The 15608-nt window shown below is 45.6% G+C and overlaps 1 protein-coding gene and 1 long non-coding RNA gene across 2 annotated transcripts in view; one reads left to right on the top strand and one right to left on the bottom strand.

Annotated features, from left to right (window-relative positions):
- Window positions 1-1963: 1963 nt before the first annotated feature.
- Window positions 1964-6066, bottom strand: LOC129784014 (uncharacterized). The gene is made up of 3 exons (XR_008746285.1): window positions 5761-6066; window positions 4371-4453; window positions 1964-2225 (listed from the first exon to the last, which is right to left on the bottom strand). It is a non-coding gene; the product is annotated as an uncharacterized LOC129784014 (long non-coding RNA).
- A 1661-nt stretch (window positions 6067-7727) lies between these two features.
- Window positions 7728-15608, top strand: part of DEPTOR (DEP domain containing MTOR interacting protein) — a 76104-nt gene continuing 68223 nt past the window's right edge. Inside the window, exons 1-2 of the mRNA XM_055798761.1 lie at window positions 7728-7827; window positions 8011-8106. Of these exons, the coding sequence (XP_055654736.1) occupies window positions 8021-8106 (86 nt within the window). The 5' untranslated portion in view covers window positions 7728-7827; window positions 8011-8020. The remainder of the gene's footprint in view (window positions 7828-8010; window positions 8107-15608) is intronic.

The raw sequence follows: 15608 nt of genomic DNA, 5'->3' as shown, positions 1-15608 counted from the left end.
GGGCCTATGCCTAAAGCATGAGTGTTCCTGTATCATATTTTTGCTATTTTTTTGTGAAGTTCCTAACCATCTGTATTTTTTTTCTCTTGTTGCTGAATACTAGAGCTTGTCACGAAGCCTAACATTTTTCCATTGTAAACATTGTGTCAATGAGTAGCTGGAATTTTTTTCTCACAACTCTGTGAGTAATGATTAGTAGTGAGTATATCACAAGGGTTTATAAAGTCTTGAGATGCTGAACAATTTGACATCATGTGGTAAGCTGTAACCAGAATAACAGAAGTAACTTTTCATTCATCAGATGTTTTGGCCTCTCAGATCTCCAAGTATTCTTGACTCACAAAATAAATTGCCTGTACAATTAGGAGAGATCCTTGTCCTCTCATCTTCTCTCACTTAGGTGTTGGAGACTGGGTCATCGGTTTTGGCGTGGACCTTACCTAACAAAATTGACTTTCCCCGGAAAGCTGGTTGGTAAGTGGGTGATGAGGCTGCTTTTATCATGAACTGCTTCAGAGGAGATCCTCTGTCAGGCTTGAGGGGAGATACTGCCCTTTAAGCCCTCTTTGGAGAGCTGAATGAGTCTTCCTCCCAAATTTAACTATTTGCATGTGAGAAACATCGAAGGCAATTCAGAAACTTAGAAATCTTTAATTAAAAATTCTGTGCAAGTTCCATTCCTGGGGGAGTTGGTGCTGGGACTTGCCAAATCAGCATAAAGGAAAAGCACAGATGCTGCTGACCCTATTCTATGGTGGGGACATGCAGTAAGTGGGTCTCCTGAGACACTTCCAGGCCAGTTTCCTATACCGAGTGACAATTTGGAGGGCTCCTCTCCAGAGAAAGGAGTCAGTGCAGCCAGGAAGGAAAGGTCTCGTCTCTCTGCTGTTGCTGTGGAGACAGGCAGCATCCCACTGTGAAGGCAGTATAATACAGAGGGGAAAAGCTCTGAAGGACATCACAAAGACAATTTATTCCTTCCACCTCCTACCTCAGCCTGGCTCTGTTGCTGCTGCCTGCCTCCCAGCTTCTCTTCCCTTCCCGATTCTCTCCCTCTCTTTTCTTCAGCTTATGTCCCAGTTCTGTTCTTAGTGGGACTCTCTTCACCCCATTCCTTTCCCCTTCACAGAACTTTCTTGAACCTTTTTATCCTTGTTTCACCCCTCTTCCCTGGGTGAACGCACCTTGGTGCAGTTTTCTTTCTGGACGCAACAACTACAGACTTGATTTTCTGATGCTTTTTTTCTGCTGAGGTATTGAGAGCAGGACAGTGTTTCCACTACGGTTCAGCCCTTGGCGATATTGTTGCCAGGTTCTGTATTTCAAGACACCTAAATCTGTTCTTAATGAGAAAGCCTTGCTATGTTGCTGCTTCATCCCAGTTGTGTCACTGGTGCCTCCTTCCCCCAGTTCCTTTGGTACCCAGTTTTTCTTATGCAGAGTTGCAACCAAACTCTTTCTCCATAAAGAATTCGGGTTCTCTGTAGCACCAAAAATACCTTCTCTTTGGTTCAATAAAGGGACTGGTCATACCAAATCATTTTGCTGTATCTCAGCGCAGTGTGGTATGTGATTTATTTCAGAAGCATGTTGTACTGAGTTTCTCTCATTGCTTCAGCACTCTAAGAGATCCATAAATATTTTGAGAACTCAGGAGGTCCCAGACAAATACTTCCTTGCAAGGTGCTTTCACAAAAGAGAATATTGACTTGCCTAGTATTTTATTGACTTTAATTTCTCATTTTGAGTAGATAGGGTAGTTATTTAGGGGTTCATTGTGGAGGGAAATTAATGATGGAGTCAAGTATGTTTGTAATCCTGTGCAAATATTGTTTAAAGATTATTCCCTTAGAAAATTACCATTAGCTTAATTTAACAGTCTTTTTCTTTTGTCAAGCATCAATTCACAACAATTTTCAAATTCTTGAAAGGACCACAGGGTGGCAGAGTAATTAAACACATATCTACTGGAAACAGTTTATTACACAGACATAAAGAGAGGAGTTAGGTGAGCCAGAGTCCCTGCTGGTGGTGATTACCCCAGTGGAGCTGAGTGATGCCATCAGCTTGTAGCCTTTCTGACGTCTCGCAGCAACGGAGGCACAATTGCAGTGTGCTCTGCCTGACGCCTGTGCCCAGACAGACCCATCAGCCGGAGGAGTAGCTTCACTGGTGGGTGATCCTCAGGCACCAGGCACGGAATGTCTTGTGTCACACAGCCTCACCTAACAACAGGATGTGATGTGGTTAAGGATGCAGACAAGGCTGAAACCTCTGCTTTGGAGACTAAAGTTTGACAAAGACTGTTTTTCTTTATTAAAAGCCTCATCAGTCATAGGAGAGTCTGATTCTGTATCTCATGAAAGCGGCTGTTTGGCACCCTGTCAAACTGTTTGCATCTGTTCCTGCCACCAGAACCACATATCCACAGATATGTGCTCACTGCATGCTTGCACCCGCCACCTACCCCAAAGCCTGGCTGGGGTGCTCATCTAGGGCAGGGAAGAGCCAGATCACCTATGGCAGAGTGTGCTCCATCACGAGCAGTGCGGAATGAGCAACAGTCAACAGAAACTTGGGCTGAGAAGCAGGAATAGGTAGCAAAGGACTAGTAAAGAACAGTGTCTTAGACTGAATCTCAGCTGTTAGGTGCTGCCTCCCAAAGGAGAAAAAAAAAAAAAAGGTGCCTGAGTGTTCAGGGCTGGTTACAGTGCAGAGTCAAACTCTCGGTTCAGGCCACAGTGGTTTAAGCAAAGCTTTTTGATCTTGCAACATCAGCATGCATTAACACAGCTATAGCTGGGGGACAGCTTAAGAAGCTGGATTTCACCGCGTAGCTAGTAGGTGTTGTCTTGACACCTGGCATGTGGTTTAGAAAGCAGTTCCTTTTCAGCTCTTAGTCACACTTCCCAGCTGACACACACCCCCCAGCCCATGCACTAGAGTTGGATACAGGAGTCCTGGACTACAACCTGGGCTAAACACACGATACAGAGATAGCTCAGGCTAAATGAGTTCATAATTGCTGCCAGTTAAATGCAGAATAAAATTAAGAGAACACAAACCAAAAAAGAACTACTGGGAATACATATGAAATATTCAAAGATTAAGGTTTCAGCCAGTATTACAGATGCTTTTTGGCAGGTAAATAGTTTTGTGACGTTCAAAATCAGACATTATTGCAAAACTACTGAATAAATGAAATAAGAGGAATTAGAAAATATTCCAGGTATAATAGATAAGTAGAGGGATCTGAGTGTATAGAACAAATGGCATCACTGGCATTGGGTAGTGCAAAATGCTGGTTTAGCAGAATGTACTGTCAACTTGAGTTATTGAGTCTACTGGTCTGATGTGAATTTCTGATCTTTTATCTTACTGAAGCTGTTTGTTTCCATAAAATATTTATCTGTTCACAGAAGCAAGCACTAAAACATGTACCCATCTCTTGGTCACACTTTAGCCATCAGTCTGCACAGGAATCTTGCTATCTCTGTCTGACCCAGTGAGTGGACATTTAATGCAAAATGGAAAAGCCAAGGAAGGACAGGCTTAGAAAGCCCCTTTCAGATTGTCTCTGCATATCTCAGGATCAAAATGCCTTTTTCTCTGCACTTGAGCTCACTATTATAACAATGACCAGGTCAGTGATGCATGAAATGTAAGACTCTAAACAGATATAAGTCTCACTCTAGTGCTGAAATGTTGGAGATATTGTGATAAATTCCTCCTGTTATCTCACCATGGTGCTTTTTGCAGGAACTTGGATGTTGTAATAGAAAAAGAGAAGTTTAAAACATACTATTATTTTTTTTTCCTGAAAACTCATTAGGTTTTCCTGTGGTTTATCACAAGACTAAAATTAGCTTGGCCAGATGCATTCAGTCCTTTGAATCACACAAGCACTGATTCTTCTGTCCCGTTCCTAGTAGAGAACTTAAATTGTTCAAACTTAAGAGCAGCAAATGAGCAGCAATGAATGTAATCTGTGCACTGACAAGAATGGGAAACACTATTGTACGTAGCCTGAAAAGAGGAGGGGAGACTGGACAATACCTGGTAGTTCCTCTAGTCCCCTTGCCAGGCCTCTAGTGCTAAGGAAGTGAACTGGTTGAAACACAAAGACAAGTGAGCTCTCTTTGCAAAGAAGCATGGGAATATAGAAAAAAAACCCACCCACATTCATTTTCCATGAGTGTTGCAAGAGCTACTTAAATGAAAAGCCAACTTAAAAGCCAAAAACCTATTTTGTATTTGTCTTCCTCAATGAGAGAGGGACCAAGTATTTATAAATTTGATGCTTACATAATGCTGGCTCTTATACAAAAATGGGAGGAAAAATAAAACTGTTAACCCATTGAACATCTCACCTGCTAATGCCTTTTCTCACTGAAGTCCTTCACCATCTTTTACATGAGGTGATCAATGCCTTAATGATTTGTTTGTCACTTGCCTGTTTGAAAAGATCAAGTCATCCCAGCAAGGGAAATTCAGACAACCGTATATGGGGCTCAGAAACAATGCTACAGGAGAAATGAGATGTATACACATGAATATGGGTAATTCTTTCATGTGAATGTCTCATGCCAAAATAAGCTTGCAGAAAATGAATTAGTAAGACTCAATAATTAATTTATCAAATCTCAAATTAATTTATCAAGCCAAGATGTAGGCCACATGCAATATACTTTAAAGCAGTGAAAGCAATGTTCTTATTTCCCTGTGTAGACATCTAACATTTCACTACTTGGGCATTTACGCAATGAAATAAAGTTTACACAAATTACTAGAATGTTTTCTAAAACTAGTACTCTAATACAATGTGTCTATTCGTGTGTGATGTTCCACAAAGCGTCATGACCTTGGGGGTTCAAACGTGTGGCCTTATACCTTACTGCATGCCAGAAAGTTTCCAGTGTCATCAAAAGTCACTGGAAGACACTGGACCTTCCCTTCATACCTGTGGTACCAACTCTCCACCAGACCTATGTAGCTTTTGTTACTTTCTTGATGTTGTGGAGGATGAGTTCCTGAAGTGTCCTAGGGCTCCAGCTCGAGGATCTGTCCTGCTTTTGGCTGAGGAATGACTTACTGTTAGCTAGCTATCTTCATCTCACTTAAGTCCAGCCATACTAAGGTAAAATGCATGTATTTGTACCTAAAATAGACACCAACTCCTAAAATTGATCCTATATCTATAAAAAAGAAATCAATCCACTTCCTGGAGGTTACCTCAAAGGGATCTCTCTCTCTTGCTGGTCAGGATTTCAGACTCAGCACATACTGTCCTACCTCTTAGAGGACCATCTTAGTCTTGGTGGACAGTCTCCCCTGGGAGGATAGGTCAAGACAGCTAAATCTTTTGCTAGAACTTATGTTCTATAGCAGTCTGTACATTGAAAACAAGATACAAACGTCTAACCGGTTTATTTTATCTACTTATTACTGGCTCTAGGCTGAAATGTGACCCTTTGGGGTTATGTTAATTCACCATTTTTGGGTGACAGCAGGCTTGGAGTGACTGATACCCAATTCCCTCCTCCCAGACACACTGTAACTGTAAGAAATTCAAGTGTGAACATGTGGAACAAATTACAAATGGGATATCAGTGCGCAAAGGCAAACATGTCCATGTATAATCATTAAATAATTCAGCACAGGAAATTGCACTGGCCTGCATTTTCCAAGAAGCAAGACTATGCAAGGAAAGATATGCATTTCAGGCTGCAGTTCCTCAGGCACCCGGAGTCACACCAATACCTTGCCACTGCCTAAAGGCAGCTCCTTTCCCCTTTTCCTCTCCCTCTTCCTCTTCTTTTGTTCCTGCTCCAAGCTGCCCAGGCCCACTCCACCTCGGTGCCAGCTCTGGCTACAGCTCTGCTCACTAGCCCAGAAGAAACTCTCCACTTCCTGGTACTCTTCTGTCTGTTCAGTGAAATGAATTGCAGCAAGCAGAGGTCTTAAAAGTGGGAAGCACAAGACACATTGCAGATTGTGCCACTGGATCTGAGAAGAACACCATATCCCCTTTTAGCAGTGATGAACGGCTGAATCATCCGAAGCCAGGTGATGGAGCTGAGGGCTTACCCAGAAATGGTCTGCAATGTACAGTAACGTTCTCTTGAAATTGTCTTTCATCATGTGCTACAGTGCTTGATAAAAATGACTCTGTAAATTCTTTGTCCTAAAGATAAGGTCAGATGAGATGGTTGTTTCAATTCCCTTTTTGTTTCCAGCTTTGTGAATCTGTACTTTGTATGTTTGCAGTATGAGTGGAATTAGAGGGTGTTTGCAAGTATTCAGATTAAATGCATGTCTTCCAAATCTACAGCAAGCAAGCTCAGGCTGTAGTATTTACAGTTCTAAGGTGTCCTCTCTCCCTGGCCCATTCCACAACTGAAATGAAGGCAGATTGTGTTTTTCTCCCTTTGCCATCTGTGGATCTCCAGTGCTCTTTGAGACCTGCAAAGATGCACATTAAAACGACTACACTGGGTTGAACCAAAGGTCGGTCCATCTAGTCCAGTGTCCTATAAACAGATGCATAGGGAACAGCATGGAAAGCATATATGAAATGTCTCTCAAGTGCTTGCCTAGCTTCCAGTTATTTTTAGAACAGAGAATTTCCTGAGCTGGATGTGGCTGCTGTCTGCTTAGTAACCCTCTGTAGACTTCTTTTCCAAGTACTTGTCCATTTTTTCCTTGACTCAAAGTCCATTCTTTTACACCCAGAGTCTCCTTTCGTAATTAATACCGCAAGCTTGCTATGGGCCCTGCAAAAAACTACCTCCTCCCTGTTGTCTGCAGCCTGGTTACTACTAGCTTCACTTGATTCCCTCATAGTTCTTCTCTTGGTTCTGAAACTACCGCCTAGGTCCCGAATCGATGACAATATTGCAAAGGCTTAAGCATATGCAATTTCCATGCAGAGTATGTGCAGGCAGAAACAAAAGTAATGAGTAGGCAATCAAGGTATATCTTAATTGCACGTGCTTGTAAATGAAAACCATGTCTGGATCACTGCACTGCAGAAGATGCCTCCTGGACTTTTTTTGAAAAGGCTGGTCCCCCCGTTCCCCCCTCCCCCATCAGAAATGTTGACAAACAGTGCTTATGACCTTGCAATTTATTTCCCATTTCCAAGACTAAATGCTCCTCTGCCCTCAGGAATTCCGCATCCGCGGTCGCCTGGAGACAAAGAGGTGAGGTGGGCAGGGGACCAATGTCTGAGAATAACCCCGGGGTAGCAGATGAGCTGGAATCCGGGCAGCAGGAGGGCAGCAGCAGTTCTGGAGGGTGAAAATCCGTCCCTCCCGCTCCCTGCCTGCCCCCCGCCCCGGGCAGCGCTAGGGATGGCTGCCGGAGCGCAGCGCAGCATCCCGCCGGCCCCGGGCCGACCCGCACACCCGGGCCGGCCTCTGCCGGGGGCGCTTCTCCTCCGTTCAGCGCGTCCTGCCGGTAGCCCCGCTGCTCAGCCGGGGAGGGAGCCGCGGGCACCGTGCCCCCGCGGGGAGGGAGCCGCGGCCGGGGAGCGCCGGTGCGCGGCCACCCTCTGCCCCCAGCCCGGCCGGTCCCCGAGAGCCGGGGGGCTCAGGGGGTCCGTGCAGGAGCCGGCCCCCTCCCGCGGGGGCAGGCAGCGCCGACCCTGCCGAGTGACAGCCGGGCGGGGACGCTGCTGCCTCGGCGAGCCCGGCTGCGGCTGCGGCGGCTGCAGCCATGTGTTTCTCCGCCTGCCTGTGACACAATAACACGGGAAGCTGGGGGGGGCGGGTGGGGGGGTGGGGGGATCCGAGCCTGCCGAGGGGAAAAGTGACCTGCCCCGCTCAGGTGAGCCGAAGCAGCGGGGGAAGGCCGCCGCCGTCGTCCCCCGTGTCCCCCCCCCAGCCGCAGGCTCTGCAGCCGGCGGGGCCGGGCGGGAGGCGCCCCGCGGAGCTGCCGGCGGGGGCAGCGCGGCGGCGGGGGGGCGCCGGGCCCCCGGTCCCCCCTTACCCGGCGGTGCTGTGCCCGCAGGCCGGCGGCGATGGAGGAGGGCATGAGCAGCATGCAGCAGAAAGCGGCGGAGCTGGAGCACATGGCCGAGGTCCTGCTCACCGGCGAGCAGCTCCGGTAAGCCGTGCCTTCCCCCCCGCTTTGCCGGGGACACGTACCCGGGGGTCAGCAGCTGCCCCCCTGCAGGCGGGAGGGGGATCTGCGGAGCGGAGGGCGGGGGTCTGTGCCCTCGGGCTTTCCTTGCACCGGAGCACCTGCCCCGCTTCCAGCGCGTCCCCGGGCTCCGGCCCCGCTTTCCGCAGCGAGGAGGAGGAGGAGGAGGTGGGGAGGGGGCGGCCGGCGCTGCGAGCCCGGGGAGGCAAGTTACCGCCTCGGGGGTCTTCTGCCCCGGCGGGCAGGAGGCGTCTCAAGGAAAGGCTGCAGCTCGCTGAAGGGGTGAAGCGATGCCAGACGACTTGCGTCTTTAAAGATTAAAAAACCAACGACCAAAGAAACCGTAAGCAGTGAAGTGTTTCAGCACGCCAGGGCGAAACCAGCAGAGCACGGAGACCGGCTCCTGCACGGACCCCGTGAGCCCCCCGGCTCTCGGTGACCCTGCAGAGGTGCCGCTTATTCGAAGGGCTTGTTTTTATTTTGCATCAGCTGGACCCAACAGATGGAAGGGGATCCCGCCTGCCAGTGCCAGCAGTAATTAACAGTGCTGTGTGACTGGAGTTGTGTGCAGTGCAGAAGCCCTTAACAAAAATGCCTGACTCAGTTTTTAATTTCTGTGATGTATTTAAGTGTGCCATCTGTACCCATACACTTTAGGGGAGAAAAGGAAATTTAAAGGCTTTTGGCTTGTTGATCTTGTGATTCAGGAAGAAAAATCCTAATATTGCTATGTTTATCCTTGTAACTAGAAAGATATTCTAAAACCACTTTCCCAGTAGTTCTTGCCTGAATTTTCTTCAAAATTTTTGCTCAAATGCCAGAAAAAACAGTACAAAATGACAGAAATGTTGCTTGATTTGTGAAGTGCTGTCATTGCTGCTGGTACAGATCCTGACATTTTCATCGGTTGCATCCACCTGGTAAGGACCATTGACACCTTGTGATGCACACCAGTGGTACCCCTGTTTGGGGAGTAAATGTTGTTTTAGTGGTCTGGCTCCAGTACACACCAGTGTCTGCTTCAAGCTTGGGATTCCAATGCAAAGTAGCCTGAAGTGAAACCCAGGGTGACGGGGTGCACTGGCACACAGGCTCTGCGTGGTGGACTTAGTGCAGAGCTGTTCATCCAAGAGCCTGATAAGAATCCTGCTGTTCCTAATTTACCTCACTAGAAATTGAAGATTCAAGGCTAATACAAAATTTCTGTTAAGATCACATTAATCTTTCTCTGTATACCTCTTAGTTAAATGTAAAAGCAAAAGCTTTGCAAACTCTCCCTAAGGAGACCACTGAGGAAACTTCAGCAGATCTGGCTCCTAGAATCAGCTCATTAGCGTCACAATCAAGGATGGCATTTGTCATTTATTAAGGTAATGAAACACAGTGCTTTTTTTGGGGCAGGATGATCTATAGATGCAAACCATATTATACCCTGCCCTGTGAAGTTACCTATGGCCATTCCTTTGCCAATCTGTAGGAAGTGTCCTAGATCTCCTTGGACTATGGTTTCATGAACAGCTCATCCTGAATAATGCCTAGCTACGCTCCAGCAGGGGAGATCTGCTCTGCCCTGACCCCTGACTCTCCACTCCTGGCTGTGTAGTCCCATCACTTCCCCCCACTCCCAGATGAGTACCTGCTCACGTGCTTCCAGCACTTCTTGGGAGCAGATTCAATGTGGAGATCTGGTGGGTATGTTAGTCTGCTGACTGCCAGAACCCACAGAAGATAGGTGGTGGGAATGTGAAGCCAGGAGCAAGAACAGGAGGTAGTGGAGAAGTAAGATCTCCCATTTTGGCAGCAGTGAGCTACTGGGTCAGGTGGAACTGTTTTGTGAAACTGCACCCAAAATTGTCTCTCTTCCCCCGTTTTTTTGTAAGCTTTGTTCTGTTTCTCTGTTGGGATACTCTGTGTAAAAGGTTAGTCTTCTTCAGTTTTCCAGACAACAAAAGCCACAAAATATGCGATAGAAGACTGGCTGGTAGACAAGTTTTAGCCAACCCTGCATTTAAAGTTTCCTTTCTCCTGTCCAAGATAAGCGTATAATTGTTAAGGCTGAATGAAAACGTGTTTGCAGGATCAAAGACAGGCTCTCTCAGGAGCCTTTGGCACAGGCAAACAGATGATAGAATACCAACACACACTGGCACTCAAGGAGACATACTGTACTCTATTCTTAGTGATGTTTACAAATGCAAGATAAGCCCCCAGCAGGAGTGATGCAGCCAGACAGGTGACTGTGTGTATTTGGGTGAAAGTGCATATGAGCAAGTGTTGCATACTGCAAGATGAACACATAACTTAGGAACAAAAGTGTAAAATGAAACTGTAAGCATGGTGTTGCTTACACAAACCCAACCAAATGTAGGTATTTAAAGCACTCTTGCACTAGACCAAACAGCACGTGTGTCTAAACTCAAATACCTACAAGAGCTGCTTGATTTAAATTCCTTGCAAAGTTCCTGTTGCCCGTCTCACCCCAGCCTCAGGCATTGCCTCATAGCCCTCGTTCCAGAGGCCTGTTTGCACATCTGTCCCTATCTGGCAGGGACTTCATGCAGCGAGGGCTGAAGTCATTTGAGCAGCACCTTGGCAAGCCTGGCTTTGCACCCTGGCTGTGCCAGTGGTGGGGATAGAAGCCCTGTGCCCCTTTCCCCTCCTCAGGCAAGTGCATGCTGGCTAGGGGAGGGAGAGGAGGAGGCCAAAGAGTTTTTTCCTTGTCCTTGTTGCTGTCCCTCCGTTGCTTGTGACCTGTGTCTCCCCTTTGCTAGGTCAGGAACCTCTGCCCTGGTGTGTGCTACATCAGCTGGCGCCCAGGGAGCCGGCTGCTGGCACACGCTGGCTGTGGGCTTGCACCCACCAGCTTTGGTCATGAGCAGGTTGTGGGAGGTGAGGGTGTGATGTAAATCCTGGTCCGTTGGTGGGGTAATTTATGGAAAAAGAAACAGGATCTTGAGCTATATTTTAGCTAACAGGGTCAATTTTTATACCAGTAGTTCTGTCCTTTGCCTCTATACCCAGTAGCTGGCTGAGTGAATACCTAACTCTTACCTTTGGTTAATAGTAACCAAAATAGTATTTTTCAAATTGAGGACTTACAAAGTTTGGCTTTTGGAAAACCTTTAAATTATCAGGCTGACAGCCATGAAACAAAGCTGAAGATTTCAGCAGTGTGGCGCTTCAGGGCAGACCCTTTGGCAGCTTCTCAGCACCGTGCATGAGACTAGGAAGAGCAAGGGGAGAGCTGGGATGGGCACAACCTGGCTGTGGGCTCTGTAGGCACCCGTGGCCCTGCAAGGACAAACTGCTGGGGCTCTGGCTGCCTGACAGCTCCAGCCACCCAAAATCCCAGCTCATCCCTCTGTTCTGCTGCGGTTTCAGAGATCCTCTTGCTCTTCAGTTCTTTTGAAGAGCTCCTCAGCTCTTTTGAGGCTGGCTGCAACAGAGCTGCCCTTAAAAGGCTCCAAAACTTAGGAGCAATGAGTATAGACCTGTCTCCTGAAGAAACTGCGAGAACTGTGTTTGAGAGGATCATGGGGCCTTCAGCTTCCTCAGGACTGGGAGGAAGCCTGCACCCCACTACATCCCTGCCTGAAAACACCTGCCTTGGGCAGCCCTGGAGAAGCAAATGTCCTGGAGCTTCCTTGGCCTCGCTGGGTGTGCCTGAAGGAAGGTGGCACAGCCTTAGTGCTTTGTATAGTCATCGTTGGAAGCATAATAACGGGAACTTATAACGGCACTACTGAAGTTGATAAGAATTTTATTGGAAGCGGAGCAGTTCCAAGCTTGTTTCCCTCCTGGTCAAAGGCAACAGGTTGTGCTCATTTCAACACTGTTGGCAGAGGGATTAAAGTATTTCAGTCTGGGTTTGAGCATTAACTTAGAGCTGATCTTGCCACTGGCAAGCAAAAGCAGTTTCAATGGGCATGTTTTGATAGACATGCTGTCTGTCTTACAGCTCAGGGGTGTCTTAAATCTTCCTCGTCTGCTAATTGTTTCTTGATGCCAGCTTGTCACCAAAATCTTTTATATCTTCTAAGAGTCCTTCATTTCTTGCAGAAAATGGGCCTAATCATTCAAAGTGTCTTAAGGCTTCAGTTGACCAAACAGCAATATTAAAGAGCACCTTTTTTTTGTGTTCATTTTTTAAAAATCAGAAATTGTCATTGTATTCAAGTGCAGTTCTCTGTAGTAGGTGTAACTTGAATGATATTTAATGTCTCTGCAATCTTTCAGATACCTCTTTATCACCAGCCTTTTCAAGAAGCAACACCTTTCCCGATTCACACTTGTGTTAAATAGTTGAGTAAATAATCAGGAAACTTGCTAGATAAGCCAGTGATTTTAACAGAGTAGTGCTTATAATTCAGCTTCTTCTGTCTGCTTAGGGAAATATGAAGCATGTATTCCTTTCAAAGAGACAAAGTGCAACATATGGTTTAACAGGAATTTGTTCGCTTTTTTATCAGAGTTTGTACATGATTTTCATCTTGCCAAAGAGATTTTACATGGTAAACAGCTATACATTTTGAAGCTTCAAGCCAAGTCAGAACCAATTTTCACTGGTCTTCCAAAGGTCTCGCTTCGGGAAGATTATCACTTTAAGAAAACTTCTTGACATGTTGGAGTGCATAACTTTCAGAGTCATTAACTTCTGAAGGATAATAGCACCTACAGGTTCATAAATTTTTTCCTACTCTGAGCAGTAAATAGTCAGCCTTTTTCATGGTGGTAGGATTCAAAACTTCATTGGCACTCTAAAGTGCAATGGGCACTTTCACAGTAACATACAGTAACAGCTTCTAGAGAAATGTTATCAAAAGAGCCTTAGTGTTAATGTATTGCCATAATATAGAAATATATTAACCATATAGTTACATAATTAATTAAATGTGTTTGAAAGTATAGTAACACTGTAGTGTAAGCTTATACACTAAAAGCAGGAAAAGGATTTAAGGTACAGAATTGTCTACAGGTCACTTCCTCTCAAGTCAGATCCTGACCAATATTCAGATATTAAACAAACGTATATGACATTTTTAGAGACAGAATTCATTAGGATGAGATTTTGTAATCTGCCTAAGCTAATCCAATGTTGTATTTCCACCTAAAGGGATGATGTGTTTTTCTACTCCCTGCACCTTGCTCTTGCAACCTCCTTAGTTCTTCACCAGTGGTTGCATTATCCTTAGCCAGGAGCTACTGATCAAGCTCAAAACTAATCCAGAAAAAAACAGTTTTCAGTTGTCTCACTTTAAGAGGATCTTGTCTGCTGACTTCTTCAGGGTGGGTAGGACACAGAAGATTATATTACCGTATCTCAGTGGAACAGAGTGCTTCAGAACTCTCTGTCCAAATAATTGCACTTTCATTAATTTGTTTTCCAAAATCAAGCGCCCCAAAAATTGGCAATCTTCTCTGTGAGGTTCCACTAGAGTAAGAAGAAAAGGTTTCAGAGTGAGGGTTGGTAGAGCTGTTGAAATCAAGAAGTTTCCCCACTAACTCTGTCCTATCACAACACTTCCAATTATATATTTTAATTAATATAAATTATTTTAATTTTATAAAAAGCATGTTTCTCACATTTGTATGTCCATTTTTTCTAGAATCTTTGATACCTGATGCACCTTCTTATGTGTTTCAATCTTGCCTGTTTGTACTAATTTTAATGACATTGAGTCCCAAATGTATATATAAACATGCATAGATACATGTACGGGCCAGGAATCTCAGTTTCTCATGTCCTTCAGTAAAATTTGTGGCTATTTAACATTTCTAGAAATCAAGACATGAGGCTTTTGTTTGCTCAGTTCTATCCTTTAAGCTACGCCTTTTAATAATTTAGTCGTTCCTGTCAGCAGCGTTCCTCAAGCACAACTCAGAGATCAAGAAGTTAGCAATGCGTGTGCAAACAGCAATTGCTCTTTGGTTATGTACGTAAGAAGGCGAATGTTGTACGAATGGTTTATGCTGTATATTTTATGTATTCTGTTCCAGATGGAGTCAATCATTAACTTTTGTCTCAGGTTAGCAGAGGTCATCAGGCAGGCAAAGGATCCTCGTGTGTAGCATGTGCAAGAATATTTTGTATTTATTTTATATTAGAGGAGCTGCCCATCAACAGGTGAAAGAAACTGGTCTGATGTTGGTGCTCGTGCAGGGAAGGCAGAATTAATGTGCCAAAAGCAATCTAGCTTTGCATTTACTACTGGATCCCTGCTCTGCGGGGGCAGTGGCCGTAGCCTGGCACCATGACAGAGAGGTCCTCCTATCACTGGTTGTCATTATTATTTGCTATTTGTGTAGTGATAGCGCTTAGGAGTTTGAGCTGTTTATGAAGTCCCAGCAGGGGTAGGCACTGTGTGCTCTGAAGAAAAATAAAGCCCTTGCAACACAAATCTTGGCTGCGATTGCTAGCAGTTTCTTGCAGCAGTAGCGGGCTGTGGCTGGCAAGGTAGGGTCAGTGTGAAGCCACCAAGCTCAGGGAAATGAAGTGGGACTCTGTTGGGATTTCTAGTCTGGGAGGTCAGACACCAAGCCCAAGAGTGGCATCCTGAAAGCTCAGAGAAAAATACCTCCCAAGTGTGGAGATGCAGAGGTGATACTGTGTGTGCCAGGATGAGTGGGGAGCTCTGGGTGCAGTGTTTGGGAAAGGATCTGCTCTTTTCTCCCTCCAAAGTCACACCTCTCACACGAGCGAGAGACCTGACTGAAGCCAGGAGGGAGGTCAACAAGCTTTCACTAATGGATGAACAGACAAGGACTAGGAAGGAGTCTGCATCTCCTTTTAGTTGAGGTATTTTGTGTATCTGTGGACTCCAGTGCTTTTTGAAGTATAGAATTCCAGTGGTTTCTGTGATGTATGACTTAATGGAAGTGAAGGGTGCTGTCACAGGAGCAAATTTTAGCTCCTTCGCAGTCCAGCTAAGCTCCTGACAACTTCATCCCCAACAGTAAGTGTCCAGGCATGGAGTGCTGGCTTGGGTGGTAGCTCTTGGCTTAGGGTCTGCTCTCAGACATTCCCTCCTGAGGCTCTGGGCCCTTCTACCTTTCCTCTCGCTTATTCTCAGTTTTTATTTTCATAATCCTTGTGTTGTAGTTGTGTTAACTCTTTTGCCTCTTTCTTCCTTGGCAGAGCAGGTTTGTGTGAGTTCTTTTGCTAAGTGAAAAATACTTTTTTTTCTTTATTCAAGGCCAGGGTTGAATACAGTCATCTCCTCAAAATAAACTTTTGTGGGAAGGGATTAAACTGATGGAGAACTGGCAAAGGGGTTGAAAGGCTGGTTAAGAAGCAATAGCTAAGCAAGTTTGGTTGGTGTACCTGGTCCCTGAAGAAAAACTGCATTGAGGCTCTAAAGGTTAATAAAGACAGAAATGGCAAAGCTTCAGGTCTCAGCAGAACCACTGGCATTTGTAGAGTGAAGGACACACTTATGTATTAGTCATAGGTTGATGTTTTGTTGGGT

The sequence above is a fragment of the Falco peregrinus genome, chromosome 3 (genome assembly GCF_023634155.1).
Source record: "Falco peregrinus isolate bFalPer1 chromosome 3, bFalPer1.pri, whole genome shotgun sequence".
NCBI classification, from domain to species: domain Eukaryota; kingdom Metazoa; phylum Chordata; class Aves; order Falconiformes; family Falconidae; genus Falco; species Falco peregrinus.
Note: the sequence above shows the minus strand (reverse complement) of the source record. Positions and strands in the feature narration are given on the sequence as shown.